At 41.6% G+C, this 18,811-nt stretch overlaps 1 protein-coding gene across 2 annotated transcripts in view; it reads right to left on the bottom strand.

Moving 5' to 3' along the window:
- TSC22D1 (TSC22 domain family member 1) overlaps positions 1-18,493 on the bottom strand; it is a 93,221-nt gene extending 74,728 nt beyond the window's left edge. Inside the window, exons 1-2 of one of the 2 annotated variants that reach the window (XM_032099795.1) lie at positions 18,015-18,493; positions 14,522-17,379 (exon numbers count right to left, since the gene is read on the bottom strand). In XM_032099795.1, coding sequence (XP_031955686.1) covers positions 14,522-17,346 — 2,825 coding nt within the window. In that variant the 5' untranslated portion in view covers positions 17,347-17,379; positions 18,015-18,493. Of the gene's footprint in view, positions 1-14,521; positions 17,389-18,014 lie in introns of those variants that run through there. The other variant, XM_032099794.1, reaches the window with a different exon arrangement.
- Between the last annotated feature and the right edge of the window lie 318 nt (positions 18,494-18,811).

Genomic DNA, 18,811 nt, shown 5'->3' with positions numbered 1-18,811 from the left:
TGGTTGGGCACTGGAACAGGCTCCCCAGGGAAGTGGTCACAGCACCAGCCTGACAGAGACCAAGGAGCGTTTCCACAATGCTCTCAGGCACAGGGTGTGACTCTTGGGGATGGTGCTGTGCAGGGCCAGGAGCTGGACTCAATGGTCCTTGGGGCTCCCTTCCAACTCAGCATATTCTGTGATCCTGTGAACAGTCAAGGGTATGTATGGCCACACTCAGTATTGCTGTTTTTTCCATTTAACTCATTGAGTTTTCTCTCCTGCCCTCATATTTCAGTGATACTTAATAAAGTTGAAATAAAAAGAATTCTAAGTTTTAATTTATTTCTGATTGTGAATGAGGAAGTATGAAGCAGTATCCTGCATTCAGTAGTTGCCAGCACCAAGTACTCCAAAAGTCACTGAAAAAGATATGCTGTAGCTTCTACTGTCACCTCTCTTAAAAGATGTACTTGCTTCCCCTAATTATCTACATGTAGTCCTAGAAACTGAAGCCAAAAGTATTCCCAATTTTCCATGTACTATTACAATTCTATGTTGTATATGTATGCTTATGTAGGAGACATACACATTTTTTCCTCTAGGTCTCCATAGGATCTTGGGGCAACGAGCTTCACAGACAAAATCCTTCTTAATATTAGCCAAGGCAGTTTTACCCACAGCCTCGTGTTCCCAAGTTGTTTGAGGGCACATACAGTCTAGATCATGATCTAAACTAGTCTTCATTTATAATTTAAAGCACAAAAAAGTGAATATGCTATCATAGCTTTAAGGCTCCTTATGAGTCATTGTCTCAATCAGAAGTCTGACGTAGGTTTATCATTGAGCTTTAGAGATTTATTTCTTGGTTTAGGTATTACTAGGTTGTTTCATTTTGAATTCCTTCTAATCCCTTTAGATTATCTTTTGTCATTTAGAAAAAATACAACACCACAACTCAATTTTGAGATGCTGTAGGACAGGCCTCAGCAGCAGCAGCTTTTTGTTTTCAAAGAACCAAGTTAAAGTACCTTCTTGAATTTACAAGATGGACATCCTGGGCTTTATATCGGTCCATGCCAAAACCAAATGACCCTTCTGGCATATTTGGCAAGAAATCTGAACTCTTAAACATATTAATTTACCATAGTAATAGTGGGTGAGAGTAAAAAAATCCTCAGAAAGGCAAAAATGACCAGGCTAAGACACTCCATTGTACTTGGAGAATATATGTGTGACGCAAGAGAAAAGGAAAGCCAGTGACCCTGACATTGGCTCCACTTCCTATGGGCACCAAATGTTTGGAGCAAGCAAACCTAGTCTACAAGGACAATACATAGGACTTCTGGTTCAGTAAGAATGACTTTCTGATAACACAAAGAAGGGAAAATAACACAAATGGAGGTCTTCCCACAGTCTGACGAGGAATTAGCAGCACACCAACTTTAGTTAATTGCTCATAACATTCTTTTCCTTACTCCCTTTTATTGCTTCTGCTCTTCAGACTCACCAACAGAAGCCTCGTTTTCCTGAACCCAAGTATTTGCCATTCATCAGGAGTCCTCAAGCAAAGAACAGCAGACGCTAAACCAAACAGGACAAACGGAAAAAGCACAGGACATAATGCTGAAGCAGAAGAACTGTATCATTCCAGGCTTGGAACCAGGATGCATTAGTTCATGCAGCATAACCTAGCTTGGCAAGTGTTGCATTTTGCCAACATTATCAGGAAAGGAGGAGAACGAAGTTCTGAAGCCTGTACTTCAGCAGGTAAGCAGAGCAATACAATGAAGCTAAAATACAAACATTTCACATCAAGCAAATACACTATGAAATCCTAAAATGCAATTTGTACACACGTAGAACATGCTAACCTAGGAAATGACAACATCAAACAATTGGTTCTGTTGCTTATAAATTTGGATGGTCTTGGCCTCAGCAGTTAAGCATCAATTAAAGCAGTGACTTCCAAGGACATACGGCACTTCACAACACTCAGTCATACCAGCCAGACTCCACAAAACCCACTCCAGCTGGCCAAATGCTTCTCCACTAGCCACTTCTTCCTATGGCAGTGGGCATCTGGCCATGAGCCATTAAGAGTATAAACTCTTTTACCCCCTTCCCAAGAAATTATACTGAAGGTAACAGACACATACATTTCTAGACACCTTTCTGCTAGGTAAAGGTTCAAAAGGTTCTAGTAGGTAAAGGTCTGGAATCTATACACCAAAGTGCTCCAAAAGGCAAACCTCAATCCAGGACTTCCAAGTTCTTCACCTCAAAGGGCTCTTACTGAGCATCCTCTTCAGCATCTCTTTTTTCTACTACTCTTATCAATTACTCAATTGATCATCCTCCAAGAAAATCAATCTGCCAAGTCAACAGCAGCCACACTGACATTTCAGGTGTTCACTGCCATGTTCAAACACACCTTCTATTCAGTTTTAATTTTCAGAACAGCCAGAACCAAAAAGTCCTAATTTTCACATTTCCTATCTGTGCCATCTTAGTAAAACCCACCGCATCAACACTTAGACAAAAAATTGCTTACTTCACCGTTTCAAACCATTTCTTACCAGGTTGAGATTAAAAACAACCCTATGCTCACCACTTAAGAACAATCTCACAGAAACTAGTCACACTCACTGACAGACACTATAATTAAGTAGTATTCAGACATGGCTAGATCTTCTTTCATGAAAAAAAAGGCCAACTTTTCCCAGCAATTATTTTTTGGTACATTTCTCTTGTGCTCATGTTAGGGAGAGGAGACTACCAATGACAGTTACTTATTTTAACTCTCTTACTTCTGAAAGAAAATGCAGATCTTTCCATCAATCTCATGATTTCTGAAACAACTGTTTCTAAATCATGCCTCTTCATTAGAAGTAGACAACATAAATCAGTGATGAAAAACATGCAATAGATGAGAAAAAAACCTTTAAAGAAGGTTACCCATATGCTTGAGCAATTCTGCACTGGAACAAACCATTTTAATAACTTCATTATAAATGCATACCTTGGGTTAGAATATATAATTTAGGATATAAAATGCTACAGAAAATATTTGTTTCATGTAATATGATTTTTCATATTATAGTTACATTTTTTAAGAATGGTATCCAAGAAAATTGAAGTTTTTAGTAGAAAATGCATTAAGAACTTCTAGCATATAATTTACAGAAGCTCCACATATGCATATTACAATGTGCTACAGACAACCAAAACTTATACTTGACCAATTGTGAGCACAGACCTCACACTGCCAAGCTGCCTATGCCAAATTGTGCACAGCCGCGTGGCATTATCGTTTGATGAATGCAATATGCGTGACTCTAGGGTTCACAGTAACGAAAGCATGAGAAGATTTGTCTGCATTCACAAAGGCTACACACCTAATCCAGAGCTACCTGACAGCAACTTCGAGAAGGTATTTCTGAAGAATACCTGTAAATTCACAAAACCATAGGATTTTAAAGCGAAACTAAAAGGATGGATGTCTGGAATTTAGGATAACTGCATGGCTCTTATATTGATCTGACTTATCTTCTCTCTAACATATTATGCAAACTTTATCATTTAGCAAAAACATATCCCAGGGCTTGGGTGTTTTTTTGTTCTTATTGTTGTTCTTGAAATATAAAAATGATTAGAACATTTTGGATACTTATAAAATTTACTTGTTTCTGAAATATTAAGAACGGCTTAGTCTATTATGTTCAGAGGTTGGAACAGGAGGAGATGTTTTTAAATAGGTTTTTTTTTTTAAAAAAAACCAAACAGATTTCTTTAAACATCTCCCCAGATAAAAAGTATTAAGAAGGAGGATTACATGGCTTGCTTAAACACTTACATATCAGTAAATATCAAGACAATCCTCTATTTGAAAATACATATACTTCATACAATTTCAACGTACTTTACAAAATTCTTTGGAGAACTTTTTCAGAGAAAACATTTTTACCCAACAACTTCTCAGGAATTAAAAAAACCTGTTCTAAATATTTTAAGAATTTGAACAGTAAACCTACATGTTAAAGATTCCACACTGGATTGTGATGGTCAGACAAATGCAGAAAGTGAAGATAACCACAACTGTCTGCTATAACACGTTAGTATTTCTTTTTCCCCTTCCACAGATCACAGTACTCTAGAAGCTGAAGGTATCTTGATGCAAATCATTATCTTTCATTTACACGTTAAATTACAGTGAAATAAGACTCCTCAGTTTCTGCACTACCTCCAACACTAAGCAGGACTACAGATCTCCAAGGGCAGTCAATGAGACCCCCTGAAGAGGCTGACCCATGCCTTCAAGGTGAAATGGCAGCTCAAACAATTTTCAGTGCAGCAGTATTCCAGAGATGATGCACTTCATTATTAACAGAGTACACCTCCAGAAGAACACACAGATTACTATCCTGCTTTGCTACTCTGTTTTTCCATAAACCACTAAAAACATTTAGAATTTTGCCTGCTTTAAAGCATCACTATCTTAAAATCACTTCAGAAGTTGTACAGACATCAGGCACCAAGTCCTTCAAGATTATCTTTCTGCAGCCAGCAAAGCAAAGCACGAATTCACAACTAGGCCTTTTAGCTACTATCCCATAAATAGGAAGAGGCTGTATTGCCAACAACTGCATATACTTGACTGACATGTTGCATGCCTAACAGGATTTCAAAAATTAAAATCCCTTTCCCAACTAGAAAGAAAGAAGAAAACCAAAACCAGCATCATGAACACATTTCTTTCACACCTTCTACCCTCCTTCTTCTCTCTCCAATCAAATACAGGCTCAGAAACTCCTCTTTTTCACAAGCAATTACAGAACTGGAAGGAGTCTCATACACTTGGAAAGAAAAAAAATAACATGGAGGCACATGCACATCCTACACCAATCCCTGAGCATTTATCAGTAATTTGACATTTCACCCAATTTGGGATATTAGGCCTACTAAAGAAACACTTGGCAGTGCAATATGCTGATCCATTTTTAACATAATAACCTCATTCAACAGATTAAAGAGGTACATTTATACCTTGAATTCATTTGGGTGCTACAGTAAATTATTTAACAAGCACTTGAAGTACGCAGTCATTAACTCATGGTTCCTTTTATTTTATTTTCACTTGGTTTTATTTTGTAAGACTGCAAGAAATGAGACTGTAAAAGCAGCAATTGCTCATTCTTTCACCAGCAGGTTTGTTTTGGGTTGTTTTATTAAAAAAAAAGGCTTATATGTTCTCATATGCATGCATACAGATAAGGAGCATTAAGAATTTTAGAATAAAGGATTTCAAAAACAAATTAATCAAGATGTTCAGTAGACATTTCAAGTTAAGGCAAGGTCAAGATTCTTCACTGAACAGCTTATAACATAAACAAACCATAATGCTGAATATAAACTAATTATTACTATCAAATCCTTCCTTGACAGATTTCATATACTCTTATAGTCTGAGAATCCTCTACTGAAAGTGGCATCAAGGGAGAATGACAATTAATAGCATGCACAAGTTGACACGAAATAATAACAAAACGAAATTCCAAGTTGTTCTCCTTCCCCTTACCTGCCTTTCTATATAGCAAGGAATTACAGCATGAACCCTCATGAAATCCTAAAGGGAAAGAAAAGCATTCCACTTCTGTCAGGCTCAATCTGGAAGTACGAATTAAAATGCTGTTTATAGTCCATAGACAGACTTCCTCAGAAAAATATGGAATCTTTCATATGGTACAAAAACACATTATGATATTTCAACACACATACATCCAGTAAAATTACGAAGCTTAAAATAATCTTCCAGGAAATCTACAGAAGCCTTTTTTCCCTTTGCTTATCCCAGCTCAGCGGCAATATATGCCAAACAAGTCACTCATTATTCAGGTTCTGCCTGAGAAATTTTTGCTTGCTCTTCTTTAAAAAGAAAAGTATTTCAAAATTGCAGTCACAACAGATATCAAAGCAATCATACATGAGTTACTGGGTTAATTTTTAATCACAATGTTCCTTAATAGCTATAAGAGCACTAACTATATAGAAACACAAATTTAGTAGGGTTACATTCCAACTTGTTGATTTCTGTAGTTTCTTTTATATATAAGTTGACTGCCAGTCATCATCTCTCTCTGTCATCTATACACAACTGTGACAGAATTGGGTGAAATGAAGGTCAGAGGAAGCTTAAGAGGCATTTAAGTTTCCTCTCATCTTGACAGGGATTTCATCCCTCTACATTGCACAGACTTCAAAGTTACTGGAGCAACATAAAGAGCTATTCCTATAACTTACATTTGTTTACAAGGATTTAAAGGAAAACACCAATTATAAACCAGCACAAGCAACACTTAATGGATACCAAATTCAGAAACATAACACTTTATGCAACTAGAAGGACCCACAAGACAATGGATTAGAAATAAAAGACCCACATCATCTGCAAAAAGATGGCATAACTTATATTTGATCCACACCTCATGGTCTCACCTCATGGGGGAATGAACCAAGTGTAACATTGAAGATAAAGAAACAACCATACAGTAATAGCACTGCATGCTCAAATTGTGTTACCTGTGCAACTCATCATTAAGAGCTACACTGCAGTACAGTAGTAAAAAAGAACCCTATTATTAAATGCATTAAGACAGTAAGACTATGGTTGAATGTGTATCCACATTTTCAGCGGCTTTCAGTACTACCCCTAATACTTAGCACAGCACTTTGACACTGTTGCTTAAACAGCTGCTGGAAAAGTTCACATCTCAGTAACACACCAAGAAATCAGAGTCCTGAAAACTTCCTGCTGATATCCATGCTAATTAAAACAACCAAACACACACACACAAACAAACCAAAAGGAAAAAAAAAAAAAACCAAGACAAAAAAAAAGAAAAAAGAAAAGACAAGACATACAAACAAGAAGGCTGGAAAAATACTTAAGTCACACAGAAGCTCAAACAATATGCCTGACCAAGTCATTTAACACACTTAAGCTGAAGGTTATAAAACACTCTACAAACAACTTCCAGTTGCTACCAAATCTATAGTTTACTAGAAATACTGCCTGTATTTTTTAACAGACTGTGGTCCCATTCACCTAGAAGTTCATCTCTAAGTCTAATTCCTCTGCTGCCTGTTTTAGCAATTTATAAAATGGTACTTCTCCACTACACTCAAAAGAATGGATTATTCAAAACTGTGTAACCAGATGAACAAGATAACCCTTAAGTTTTAATTAAGACAAATACAAAGCCATTTTCTGAGAATTTCCTTGAGGGGGGGAAAAAAAAAAGTGTAAGTGGTACGGGCATTTGTTGCTCTTCAAGGACTACAGTAAGCTCCAAAACTGTGTTAAATTCTCAGCCACAATGAGATAAACAAAACCTCCCACTACTTTACTTCTTACTCGGTTCTTCTAAGTATTTTCAAAATTCTATACCCATTTCAGTCTATACAATACCTACAACCCCCAGCAAGGAAGGCTAATTATAAAGAGTAGTTTGTTTTGGTAGCCATTCTCTGTTGAACAAAGAGAAGTTACTTTTACTGTTCTGGACCATCACTAACCCTGCACGGCAAGAAGAAACAGAAACTGGGACAAGAACGTCAAGCCTGAATGCCCAGGATGCTTAAATTCACATCCTGATTGTCAAAGGTCATCAATATAGGAAGCCTCACCAACACCTCAAAATAGGGTGATAAACCATTAAACACGAGGGACAAACATCTAACAAAATCCATGTAACACAGAGTGGAGAAGAGTAGAAAAAAAACTCTGAAGTCATTTCTGGTACACAAGAATGCCAAAATAATTTAAAGAAAGCATAATCACTAAGTAATTGCTTACTCCAAGAAAACGGTGAGACGGTTTACTGTGACTTTTCTGTTTTACCGAAACACATTAGAGATCTTACTTTGCAAGTAAAAATACTTTCATAAAATTGAACAAGTTCCCATTATTAAAGCATAATGATGTGTTTGAACATTATAAGTATCAGAATCAGAAGTCCTCATTTAGTAGGTACTATCAAGTCACTTAATCCATAAGGTAACCAACAATGACAGAACACGTGAACTATCACAGGCTCTACCATTTGCATGTATGGCATCATTACAATCCCTGCCAAACATTTGTAACTTCTAAATCTCTCTCCCAGGAAGGTCAATTCAGCTTCAGTGGAAGATGGAGATTTTTGCATGTAACTGCAACCACAAACCAAATCCTGCTTCCAACACTGACAATGCACAATAGGTGTTTGAAGGCTTGCACAAAATGAGCTGATAAGGATTTCTACACCACTGACTGTAGCACAATTACTATCTTTGTTAGCAAATTCCAAAAGCAGACAACGAGTTAAAGTGTTGCCAGACATTAAAGCCAGAAGGATGATCAGGTGCTCCAACTTGATACCATAATTATGCTGCACTTCCATCATGCAATTCCTAAGTCCGAATGCCTTAGAACACACTAAAATAAATTAAGTGCTATCACCAGTCACTCGAGAACTCTTTCCATCTTAGCTTTAGGCTATGGTTTCCTGTACAGCCATGCTGAGAATAAGCTAGTTTCTTATTTACGGTGATCATTACCATGAAATAATTTACTGAATAATCTTACTCTCAAGTCCCTCTTAGCATGCTGTTAAAGCATGCTTTTGCTTAGTAGCACTGCTTTTGATGGTCTAAATGCAGTAAATGAAAGGTACAGGTCCACTTTAAGAAGCTTTCAGTCATTTGTTAAAGTATAATACATATTACACACAGTACATTTTAGTCTCATAAATTAATCAAAAGAATAGAAAAAGAACCAGTGCATTAAATCAATGAGAACAAAGACACACCATTCTGTTCTAGTCATTTTTATGTTTCACCTACATCACACTGCAACCCCAGATCACAAATTATTCCCAGAAAGGTCATACCAAGAATACACTTGCTATAATTACACTGATATTCAGGCATGCAGTTTTTTGTTTAAAAGACCACACTAGCAATACTACTGTTGACAATTTGATGTACTTCCTAAGCTGTTACAGACAGGTCTGAAAAGGCTTATTTACTTTATTACTATCTGTAAGATGAACAGGTTACAGGGGGTCTCTTTGTAGTACAGGTGTGCTAACAATACAGCTTTTTATTTATGCCTAAGCAAGATACATTAACATACTGGGGGTTGCTAGGTTGGGCTGGGGTTTTTGTTTGTTTGTTTAGGGTTTTTTGGAGGGGGTGGTGGTGTTTGTTTTTCAATTATTTTCCCCTCCCACTCTGCTTTACTTTGCTAGCTTACCACTGACTGATACAGTCATTACTCTGTCGCCCATTATCTAGATCACAGTAACTTGTAAAGGCTGAAACACTTCACTACCAATCCATTTGTCAGTGTATTTAATTCTGATTTCCAGATTAGCCTGTAAAAAATGCAAATCCTGAGATAATAACAAAGACAGTTTTTCAACATTTAATATTTTAAAACCTTGTTTGCTCATTTTCACATATGCATACATAGATGCTTTCATATTTATGCACTGCTCCAAAGACCAACCAAAACTGCAGTGCTACGGAAATCAGTCAGTTGAAGAGATTAATTTCTCAGCATCTGCCTTATCTTAAGTGCTAAATTACTGCTTTTACAACCCTCTGGTATCTGTTGACTCTTCCTGTCTTGAAACGCAATGCAATACCAAGTACTGCAGCAACCCTTAGTTCAAAGCATATGATGGTATGCAGAAAATGCATCTATAAAAGACATCAGGAAAAGGTCCATCAAAACAGGTATTGCCACCTACAGCTGGTCAGCAGACATACAAGGTGCAGACCCTAAATTCCTTATTGTTCTTAGAGCAGAACTAACAAAGTCAATTCCACCAACAACAGGTATTCTACTCCGTCAGACAAGTGAGAGACTGGACTTGTCAGCACAACACAACAGCAAACAAACTTTCTTCACCAAAGTTCTCTCTTTCTACTCAATTGACTTGTCACTAGTGAGGTTAATAATTTTTTCAAGTTCCATAGAAAGCTCAACTGAAGATATGAACAGACTTTTTTAACAGTTCACCTCCTAGAACTCAAATCACATGGTTTTCAAAATGGTGGCAAAACTATGAAGCAAGTCTAAAATGTGCAAAACAGAAAATAACAACAGTGCCCCTAGGATGCAACTAAAAAAAAAAAAACAAAACACTATATATCTATGCTAATCCACCAGAAATCCTTCATTGTAAAGTATCTTTTCCTTTTCTCATCAAATAGCAGCAAAACTTCCAGCAAATAAAAAAGCCTATACGAACTCTAAAACCATTTACAAAATCGAAGTAAGTATGCAAAATAGTTGCTGCATCAAAAATGTAATTGAAACTTACAGCTCTACTTTACTTACTTCATTCCCTACTGCTTACTAAAATCTGCAAAAAGTATTGAACTACATCTGTAAAAACCTCATTCATACCTGGTCAACCTTTCCACCACACAGCTGCATACAGGATGAACATTAATGTAGCTTCCTGACTGTACTTCACTTTACAATCTAGTACTAGTTACTACTGCTAGAGATTTCTCTAAGGCTGCTCACAAGTCTTTGGATTCTCATGTTTAGCTTTAATCTTCCACCCTCTCTGCAAACTTAGTAACAAGCCAAAACACACGTCCTACACAGAAAACATTTCTAAAAGGATAATAAAAATTTCTCTTAAAATGTAATGAAATTGTCAGGTAAAAAAAAAAAATATTTTAAGTCTCTATGCCTGTTTTGTGTTTGCCATCATCTTTTCCTCCTTCTCTTTAGCTTCACTGTTGGATGAAAAGCACAAACAGGTGAACACAACTTGCACCAGCCTGAAGAATGCAAACAATTCTACAGGAAACATTGTCAAGGACAGAGAGGCAGTTATTAGTTCTTTTATCCTTCATTCACAAAATTTGCTTTTGAGTAACAGCAAACAACATTTCAGATTAAGCTGTTTTTAAATTCACTTATAGCAGCCTTTATAAATGCTGTAAAATACATTAACTTTTCAAGTTTTCACTCTACAGGTAACTTAAAAATAATATAAGTCCATACAAAACCTTAGTGCAAGCATGTAAAGCAAAACATTGTCTATGAAGATGTAAAACTGATTTTGTAACATTAAGTATAAATACACAAAAATATTCACTGTGGTATAAAACATGCATTCTTCCATGCTTAAATATCAAACACATGAAAATAAAAGCAATCCTCTTTTACAGTTCTGAAGATGAAACACTAAACTCAAAAGACCATGTCTAAAATAAGCAAGATTTAATACCTATAGTGAATAAATCAAGGTAGCCACTCCAAATCCAACAAACTATGTAAGAATTATGCACTGAGTCCATACCATGGCCCAAGTTAAGGAGAAGGAAAAAAAAGTATTTAATAACCAAAAAAACTGGCCTGCGTTTTTGCAGACCAAAAAATTAAGACGATGAATCTCCCAACATACAAACACCTATGGCACACCCAATAGGCTTAAGAAAGACTAGTCAGAAGAACTACAGGTGTGTGGTGATTTTGTATCCTCTCTTTATTTATTAACGTTTGCAAATTATTTTTCCATATGGCATTCTGCCAAGCACCTCATTTTTAATATCTAATCTTCACAATGACTTGAAATAAAAGTCATTCATACTGGGGAAATAAAGGTTATGGTTCTCAAAGCAGATACACTCCACAATGTCTATATTTAAGAGGCCATGGCCTGATAACAGGCATACAAAGAGCTGCAAATGGTGTTCTAAAAACTGAACAGACTAAAGACTTAAAGATACTGGCATGGCCTTAAACGCAATTATATACAGGTTTAAGGAAAGCTGGGAGTTAATCTATACAAGGTATTACATGGGTCAGATGTTTTTTCAAAGGCACGCTACATGGAATTTTACAGCTTCTTTGCTGGCCCAATTATGTCATCACTCACTTCTTTTCTCCTACCTTTTCCTTTGCCAGGTTTAGAATCCCTTGGGATGTATTGATAGAAATCTTCAGTGACATATGTGTGTGCAGATAAGACAGAGAGAAGTGGGGATTTCAAACACACATATTTACAATACACCTGCTTCTGAAATGCTTATGCCCTTTTACAAGACACTACCCTTTACCTCCTGTAAAAGAGGGAATAATCTAATCAACCAGCAAAAAACTCTAACTAGAGAGATCCCATGGCCAGAAAAGTGGGGAGCCAAGCAGAATAACAATATATCTTGCACTGCCTGTAGTGAGTAACAAACTCTTAAGCTCCAGCCCAAAATTCCAGAGAAGATGACAATATAAGTACCCTGCCCTGAGATCCCCTGGAAGAGGAAACAGAAGCAATCTCACTAGTTTTTAATGTCGCATACAAATACACAGGGAGACATGCTGCTGTAAATTTTCAGACTGTACACAAAAGTGACCTGGCCACTACTGCCATGCAAAAAAACCCAAATTATTTTTGGTCTCCATTTAATAGTGTCATATCCTGCTTTGTGTAAAGAATCTAAATGATTTTCCAACTGCAGCTAAACAAAGTGTAGTCTACCTGAAGATGACAGATTGAACAAAGACACAACGTGCATGGGAGAAGAAAGGATATGATCTTTGGCTGGCCAAACAACAGAGGAAGAAGGTATTTCTGGCTATTGTTACCCGGAGGGACTTAAACATTCTGGAAAAACTACCAATCATATCAAACTGCTAACATATGCTCTTAAAAATCAGGGTACAGACATATTCTAAATGTCATTTTCCAAAACACTGAGTATCAATAAACTTATGATTCTCCTCTGTGGCTAGGATCCCCTGAGAGCCCAGGGGGTTTTTTGGTTGATAAAAGAAAACAAAACAAAAAAACAACAACCACACAACAATTAAAACAAATTGCACCACCAAACACCAATGGCACCTGTGAAGAGAAGGATTAGTGTCTTGGTTTACAAAATTCAAATAAAAGAAAACCAAAAAACATTCCTGAAAAACTGCTAGTAGCATAATAGTGACACTGTTGGCTTTAACACCTCAATATGCCTTCTACCACCTTCACATACTTATTGACTTAAAAAAACATAATCAGAATGCAACAGTGTTGGAACTTGTCTTCTAGCACTCCTGGAGGACAAGCTGCTACTCATTACAGTTCTCTGGCATCTTAGAAAGATGTGATGAAAGCCACTACGGCAGTCAACACCTTATGATCAACATAATCAAGAGACTGCTGATAGAGTTAGGATTTTCAATATTAAGAAAAGAATCCAGCCTCTCCCAGCAACCCATTTTATTAAAACAAAAATTAAAATTAATAAGGTCTGGCCACTGGTATTACTCCTGATTTAAGTTATGGCACCAAGAAGGTATTTAAAAAGAGCTTCACCTCCCATTGCTATGGCATTTTTCCCATCTTGTGTTTAGTGCCTTGTTGTGTCTGCTCACCCTAGGCTCAGTTTTTCCAGTGGTCTTTTCCGTCCTGCCCCACATTCCCAAGGTGAGTTATTTATGCTAAAAATTACTTCTCCCATTAATGTAGCTTCTTAAGACAAAAAGTTCTTTGGAAGAAGCACCAGTCTTCTTGGCCACTTGCAAACCCATATCACAAGAGGTCCTCAATACATTGAGGACTTTCCACACACAATTAATACCAAACCACACTTTAAAATTGATGTTTCAGTCAATTCGGCCTACACACACAATGGTCTTTCACAACTGATACAACTTGTCTGGACACACTGTCAAAGAAATGAGAATATTCACATGCATGAAGACCAGGCAGTGGTCACTTACTTGAAAAGGTGAAGGTGAGAGAATACATGTAGTTTGAATGGGTGAAAATGGGAAAAAAATATGCAGTTTTCTTACTCTAACTGCACAGAATTGGTGCACCAGATTCAAAGGCTCACCGCCCTTCCACAGGCCTGAGTGGATCTCGCCATGCATTAATGCTTTGAAGCAAAACCATCTAGACCAAAAGTACCCCAGGTTCAATTCAAAGAGCCACAACAATGTTGCTGAACACTTCTTATCCCACCATACTCATTTGCCTAAAGTGTCTCTTGGCTGTCAAAGAGGTTTTAAATACACCACAGAATAGCAACTGGTTCAGCCTTAGTAAAGTCAATACTTAAAAAAGAGAAGCTAAGGCAGGATGAAGTCTAGGCTTGTGAAAAAAAAAATCTACCTAAGAATAAATATTAATTATTTCTGTATAATAAATAATCTAAACTAAAATCACCACTAGTATACCCACACTCCACAGTATTCTTCTGTCTTCCTCTACACAATGGGAATATACACACTGAACAGACTGTTAAGCACAATTTACCCACACAGCAGTTTCAAAGCATAATCAATACAACCCACCCCTTCAAGAGAAAAACAAGTTCTTTAATACACTATCTGCATGTGCTGAGACCTGACAAATAGTATTTTAATTAGACAGAAACATCACACTGCTTCATTTCACAGAACGGCTGTAAAAAGGCTTGCAAGTTAGCGCAAATCAAACTATCAAACTTCATCTTTTAATGAAGTTACAGGCAGTCTTACCTCTCATCCTCACCATCTACAAGAGGCGTTGTCAACGGCAGCACCTTCAGCGGAAAGAGGGATGCCGAGGATGGCATGCTGCTGCTACCGCCATCTGAAGCGGCCGATGCTCCACCACCACTCTCGACGCTGGCAGCTTGAGGTAAACCCACCAAGGAAGGTTCTGTAGGGCGTCTGCCATCTTCGATTTGGCTTACAATGGACTGAGCTAGTGATTGTGCAGGGAACTGGGTAGAGCTTAGTGGCATCTGCTGTGGCACACTCTGTGCCACTGGCATACCTATACTTGTTGATATCAAGGGAGGCTGACTAACGCTTTGAGCCAAATTGCCATTCTGCACAGCCGAAGCCTGTGCTATATTCTGTGGCTGTCCCAAACCTACAGAAGCAGAAGGTATGCCAGGAGGCACAGCTGAACCAGTTTGACTTGGTGCAGGAACAGTACTAGCAGAGGGTATAGGGCTTACCGCAGGCAGCTGCTGGCCAGTCATCCCTTGAACTACAGATTCCACTCCTTGTGCCTGTGGCTGTACAGGTAACAAGGTGTTTTGCTGAGCAATGACCATTTGCTGAGGAAGGCCTGTAGCACCGGCCTGTAATCCCTGCTGCATTATTCCTGTCTGCACAGGCTGCACTACTTGGGAAGACGGAGGAGCAGCAGTTGATGGCATAACTGGAGGTGGAATTTGGTTTGAAGCAGATGGTGGTTGCACCACAGCAGCTACAGTTCCTTGCTGCCCAACATTTAGTATCTGACCACTGGCAGCTACACCTGGTATTGCTGCTGGAGCATGGGCAACAGGCTGAGCTGGGGCAGCAGCTGGATGTGCTTGCACTGAAGGCTGCATGCCCTGTGCCTGGGCAACAGGAACCGGTTGTCCAGCTCCTACTCCTGTAGAACTTGGCTGCATGGCAGGGGCTGGAGTCTGAAGGATCTGCTGATGCTGCATGTAGTCTGGCATAGCCCCTGTGACAGAGTTTTGGTTCACCGGCTTAACGTGACCCGTGGCCATCTGCGTAGGAACTGGCTGCTGTTGCTGCTGTTGTCCATACTGCAACTGCTGCTGCTGCACCACTGGCAAAGTCTGCACAGGCTGTGCTGGCTGTGAATACGGCAGCTGCTGTTGAGCCATACTCTGAAGGGCAGGTTGCTGGTGGCCCAGAGATGGGGATACACCTAGTATATTAACTGGGGCTGGCTGAACCCCAGTAACAGTGGTTAGACTGGCCTGTGCAGGAGGTTGGACCCCTGGCTTCTGCTGTGGATAATTTACCTCTTGAGAATGCAGCTGGACTTGTGCAAGCTGTGATTGAGAAACACTCTGTGGTATACTAGATGCTGGAATTGCTGGAGGAGCAGTACTGCTAAAATCCATCTGCTGCGGACCCACACCTTGAAATGCTTGCTGCTGTACCACAGTAGGTGCTCCCATTTCTCCACTTCCCACACTTTCTGTATAGTGACTCAGTGTGCTTACATTGCTGCTAACAGAACTCCCACTGGTGCTCTCCCTTTCAGAAGTCACTTCAAGCGGGTTTTGTTTTATCGTCTCTACTGCTTTGTTTACTGCTACTCCCTCCGAAACTGCAACAGTATTTTCTTTATCATAGAATTCAGTGCAAGTCCATCTACCTTTTTTGAAAGGTTCAGAACTAGAATCTAATTTTACAACCCTAAACCTTGACGTGCCAGATGCAGGCTGCTGCTGGCTTGATCCCACTGCCATTCCTGCAGTTGGATTAGTAACATTGTTAATGACACTAGAGGAAGCACTCGTACCATTGCCAACACCACTCAAGATACTCGCATTAGCATTGCTGCTAGTTCCAGACAAAGCATTTACATTACCAGTACTCGTGATGTTGCTTAAATTTATAGTACCAAGCACGTTACTTGCCACACTAGAACTACCACCACCAATATTATTTAAGGTACTAGTTCCAGTAGCAGGACTTATACCTAAATTGCCAGGAGTACTCGTAGTGCGGATATTAGACACGGCAGATGCCAGGGAACCAGTGGATGATGCAGCAGAAACTGGTGCAGTTGGTATAACATTGTCAGAGCTTCCAGTTGTTGATAGTTTTCTAAATGATGGACTGGGAGGTGGTCCTCCAGAAACTGGGGCACTACCCACCCCAGGATGCGATGGATGATGGTGTCCATGATGGTGGTGGTGAAGATGGTGGTGATGATGAACATGATGGGGATGAACACTTCCATTGATCACAACACTCTGCTGCGGGTGATGAGGCAGAGGAGCATGCTGCTGAGGAAGATGAGGCTGGTTTGGAGAAACAGCCCCAGGAGTCTCTGCCTCTTGGAAGTTATTTAGAGTCTCTTCAGAAGAACTCCTCTCAGGTTCTCCCAAGTCAGTGGCTCTGGATAAAGACACGTCCAAGATTTCTGAAGATGACAGGTCTTCAGTGTGAGACTCATCCAGGTCATCGTAGCTTTCTGTATCCTCAGCTATGCTGTTATTAGAGCTCATACTAGCTGATATTTGAGCAGGGGTGACACTGGTAATTTGAAAGCCACTTTTCTTTTTCATTTGAGCTCCAGCCTGCGCAAGGGGCTGTGGCTGGAGCTGAGACTGCGAGAGGAGGTTCAGGCTTTGTGGATGAGGGGGTGTCGGCTGTGGACCCGCTGTTGAAGCTGATGCAGGAGATGGAGGTGGTGGCTGGACCAGCAAAGGCGGCTGATAATCCTCGGCGGAGAGGGCAGCGCTCCCAACGCCGGTACCTGGTGCAGTGGGAGCACTAACGCAGCTGCTGCCGCTGCTACTGCTGCTGCCCCTTCTAGGAAACATCGCCGGGTGCGCCATCTTCCTAGCACTAATGTCTGCGGCTGAGTCAGGCTGGTGCATTGTATCGGGTGTATTTTAAGAGTGCAATCCCCCGGTATGGAAAGAGACAGACACACACATACACACACACACACACACAGTTAGCTGTGTGCTTAGGGCAGGGCAGAGACACCACCACGCACAACCCCCCCCGACTCCCGCAGTGCACGGGCTAAGGCAGCTCGGCACCGCCGCTCACCACCACCCCCCTCCCCTCCTCCTCCCCTCCGAGACAGGGAGGGGGCGAGCACCGGTCCTCCGCCGCCTCTGAATGTGACACTTTCAATCCTCCGCCATTCACTTTCTTTCTCCCTACCACCCTCCCCCCCGCCTCCCTTTGATTTCTACCACCACCTCTCTGCTCGGCCACCCCCGCCCCCCACCCCCCTTCCCCAACCCCACGATTGCGCCTCTCCCGGGAGGGCAGCCAGCCGGCCGCCCCGGGGGCGAGCCCCTTCCTCCTCCCCGCGGAGGCTCCGCCGGGCGCCGCGGCTCGCCGGCAGCCGGCAGCACCGCCCTCCCTCCTTCCCCGCCTCGGCGGGGCGAGGGCAGCCGGCGGGCCCGCAGGGCAGCCCGGCGAGGCGGCCGGCGCCCCTCGCCATCACCGCTCTTCGTAGTAGTAGGAGGAGGAAGGCGCGGATACGTACAGGACTGGCGCACAGCAGGGCGGCAGCGGCAGGCTGAGCCGGGCAGGGACATCCCCGTCAGTGGCAGCCATGGAGCTGAATCATTTTGGGTATTAGAGAGACGGAATAAGGACGGAAGAAAAGCAGCAGCAGCAACCCGACAAGAGAGTCCATGAAAAGGAGGGGAGGGGGGGAGGGAAGGAGGAAGGGGGAGCCAGCCAGGCAGCCTCTCTCTCCTCCCTGTGTCTGGCTGTCTCTGGAGGAGGCTCCGCTCCGCACGCTCTTCCTTCCCCCTCCGCCGCCTCCTCCCCCTTTATAACAGGCGGCACCCGCTCGTCCTCCGCAGAACCGCGCCTGGAATCCGTCCTCCTCCCGCGTGTGCGTCCGCCCCGTCCTTTCTTCCCTCAGGGTCTACTCCCGGCTTCCCCGCCGCCGCGGGTCTCTCCCTCCCCGTGCCGGCCCCGTCTCCACACGGAGCGCTGGAGGAGGCGCCGCGGGGGGGAGGAGGGGAGAGCTCGCCAAAGGGGAGGGCGGGCGAGAGACAACGTAAGATGGCGGCCGCCGCGCACGCGCGCGCCGCCGGCAGACATAAAGCCCGTCTGGCCGGGGCCGGCGGAAATAGGGCTCGGCTCGCGTGGCGGAAATGGCCGAACGGCTCCGAGCCCGCCGCGTGTGGGGGTGTCCCGGCTGGGGAGGGGGCGAGCCGGCGGCCATGGCCAGTGCGGGCGGCCGCCCCCCGGCCGCGTCGTGTAGCCGCCAGGTGTCCCCTCTCTGCCCGCAGCATGACTGTGCCTCACATGACCTGCTGCCGCCGCCGC

This window comes from Corvus moneduloides, chromosome 2 (genome assembly GCF_009650955.1).
Source record: "Corvus moneduloides isolate bCorMon1 chromosome 2, bCorMon1.pri, whole genome shotgun sequence".
Lineage (NCBI taxonomy): Eukaryota > Metazoa > Chordata > Aves > Passeriformes > Corvidae > Corvus > Corvus moneduloides.
This window is presented reverse-complemented; position numbering and strand designations above follow the sequence as displayed.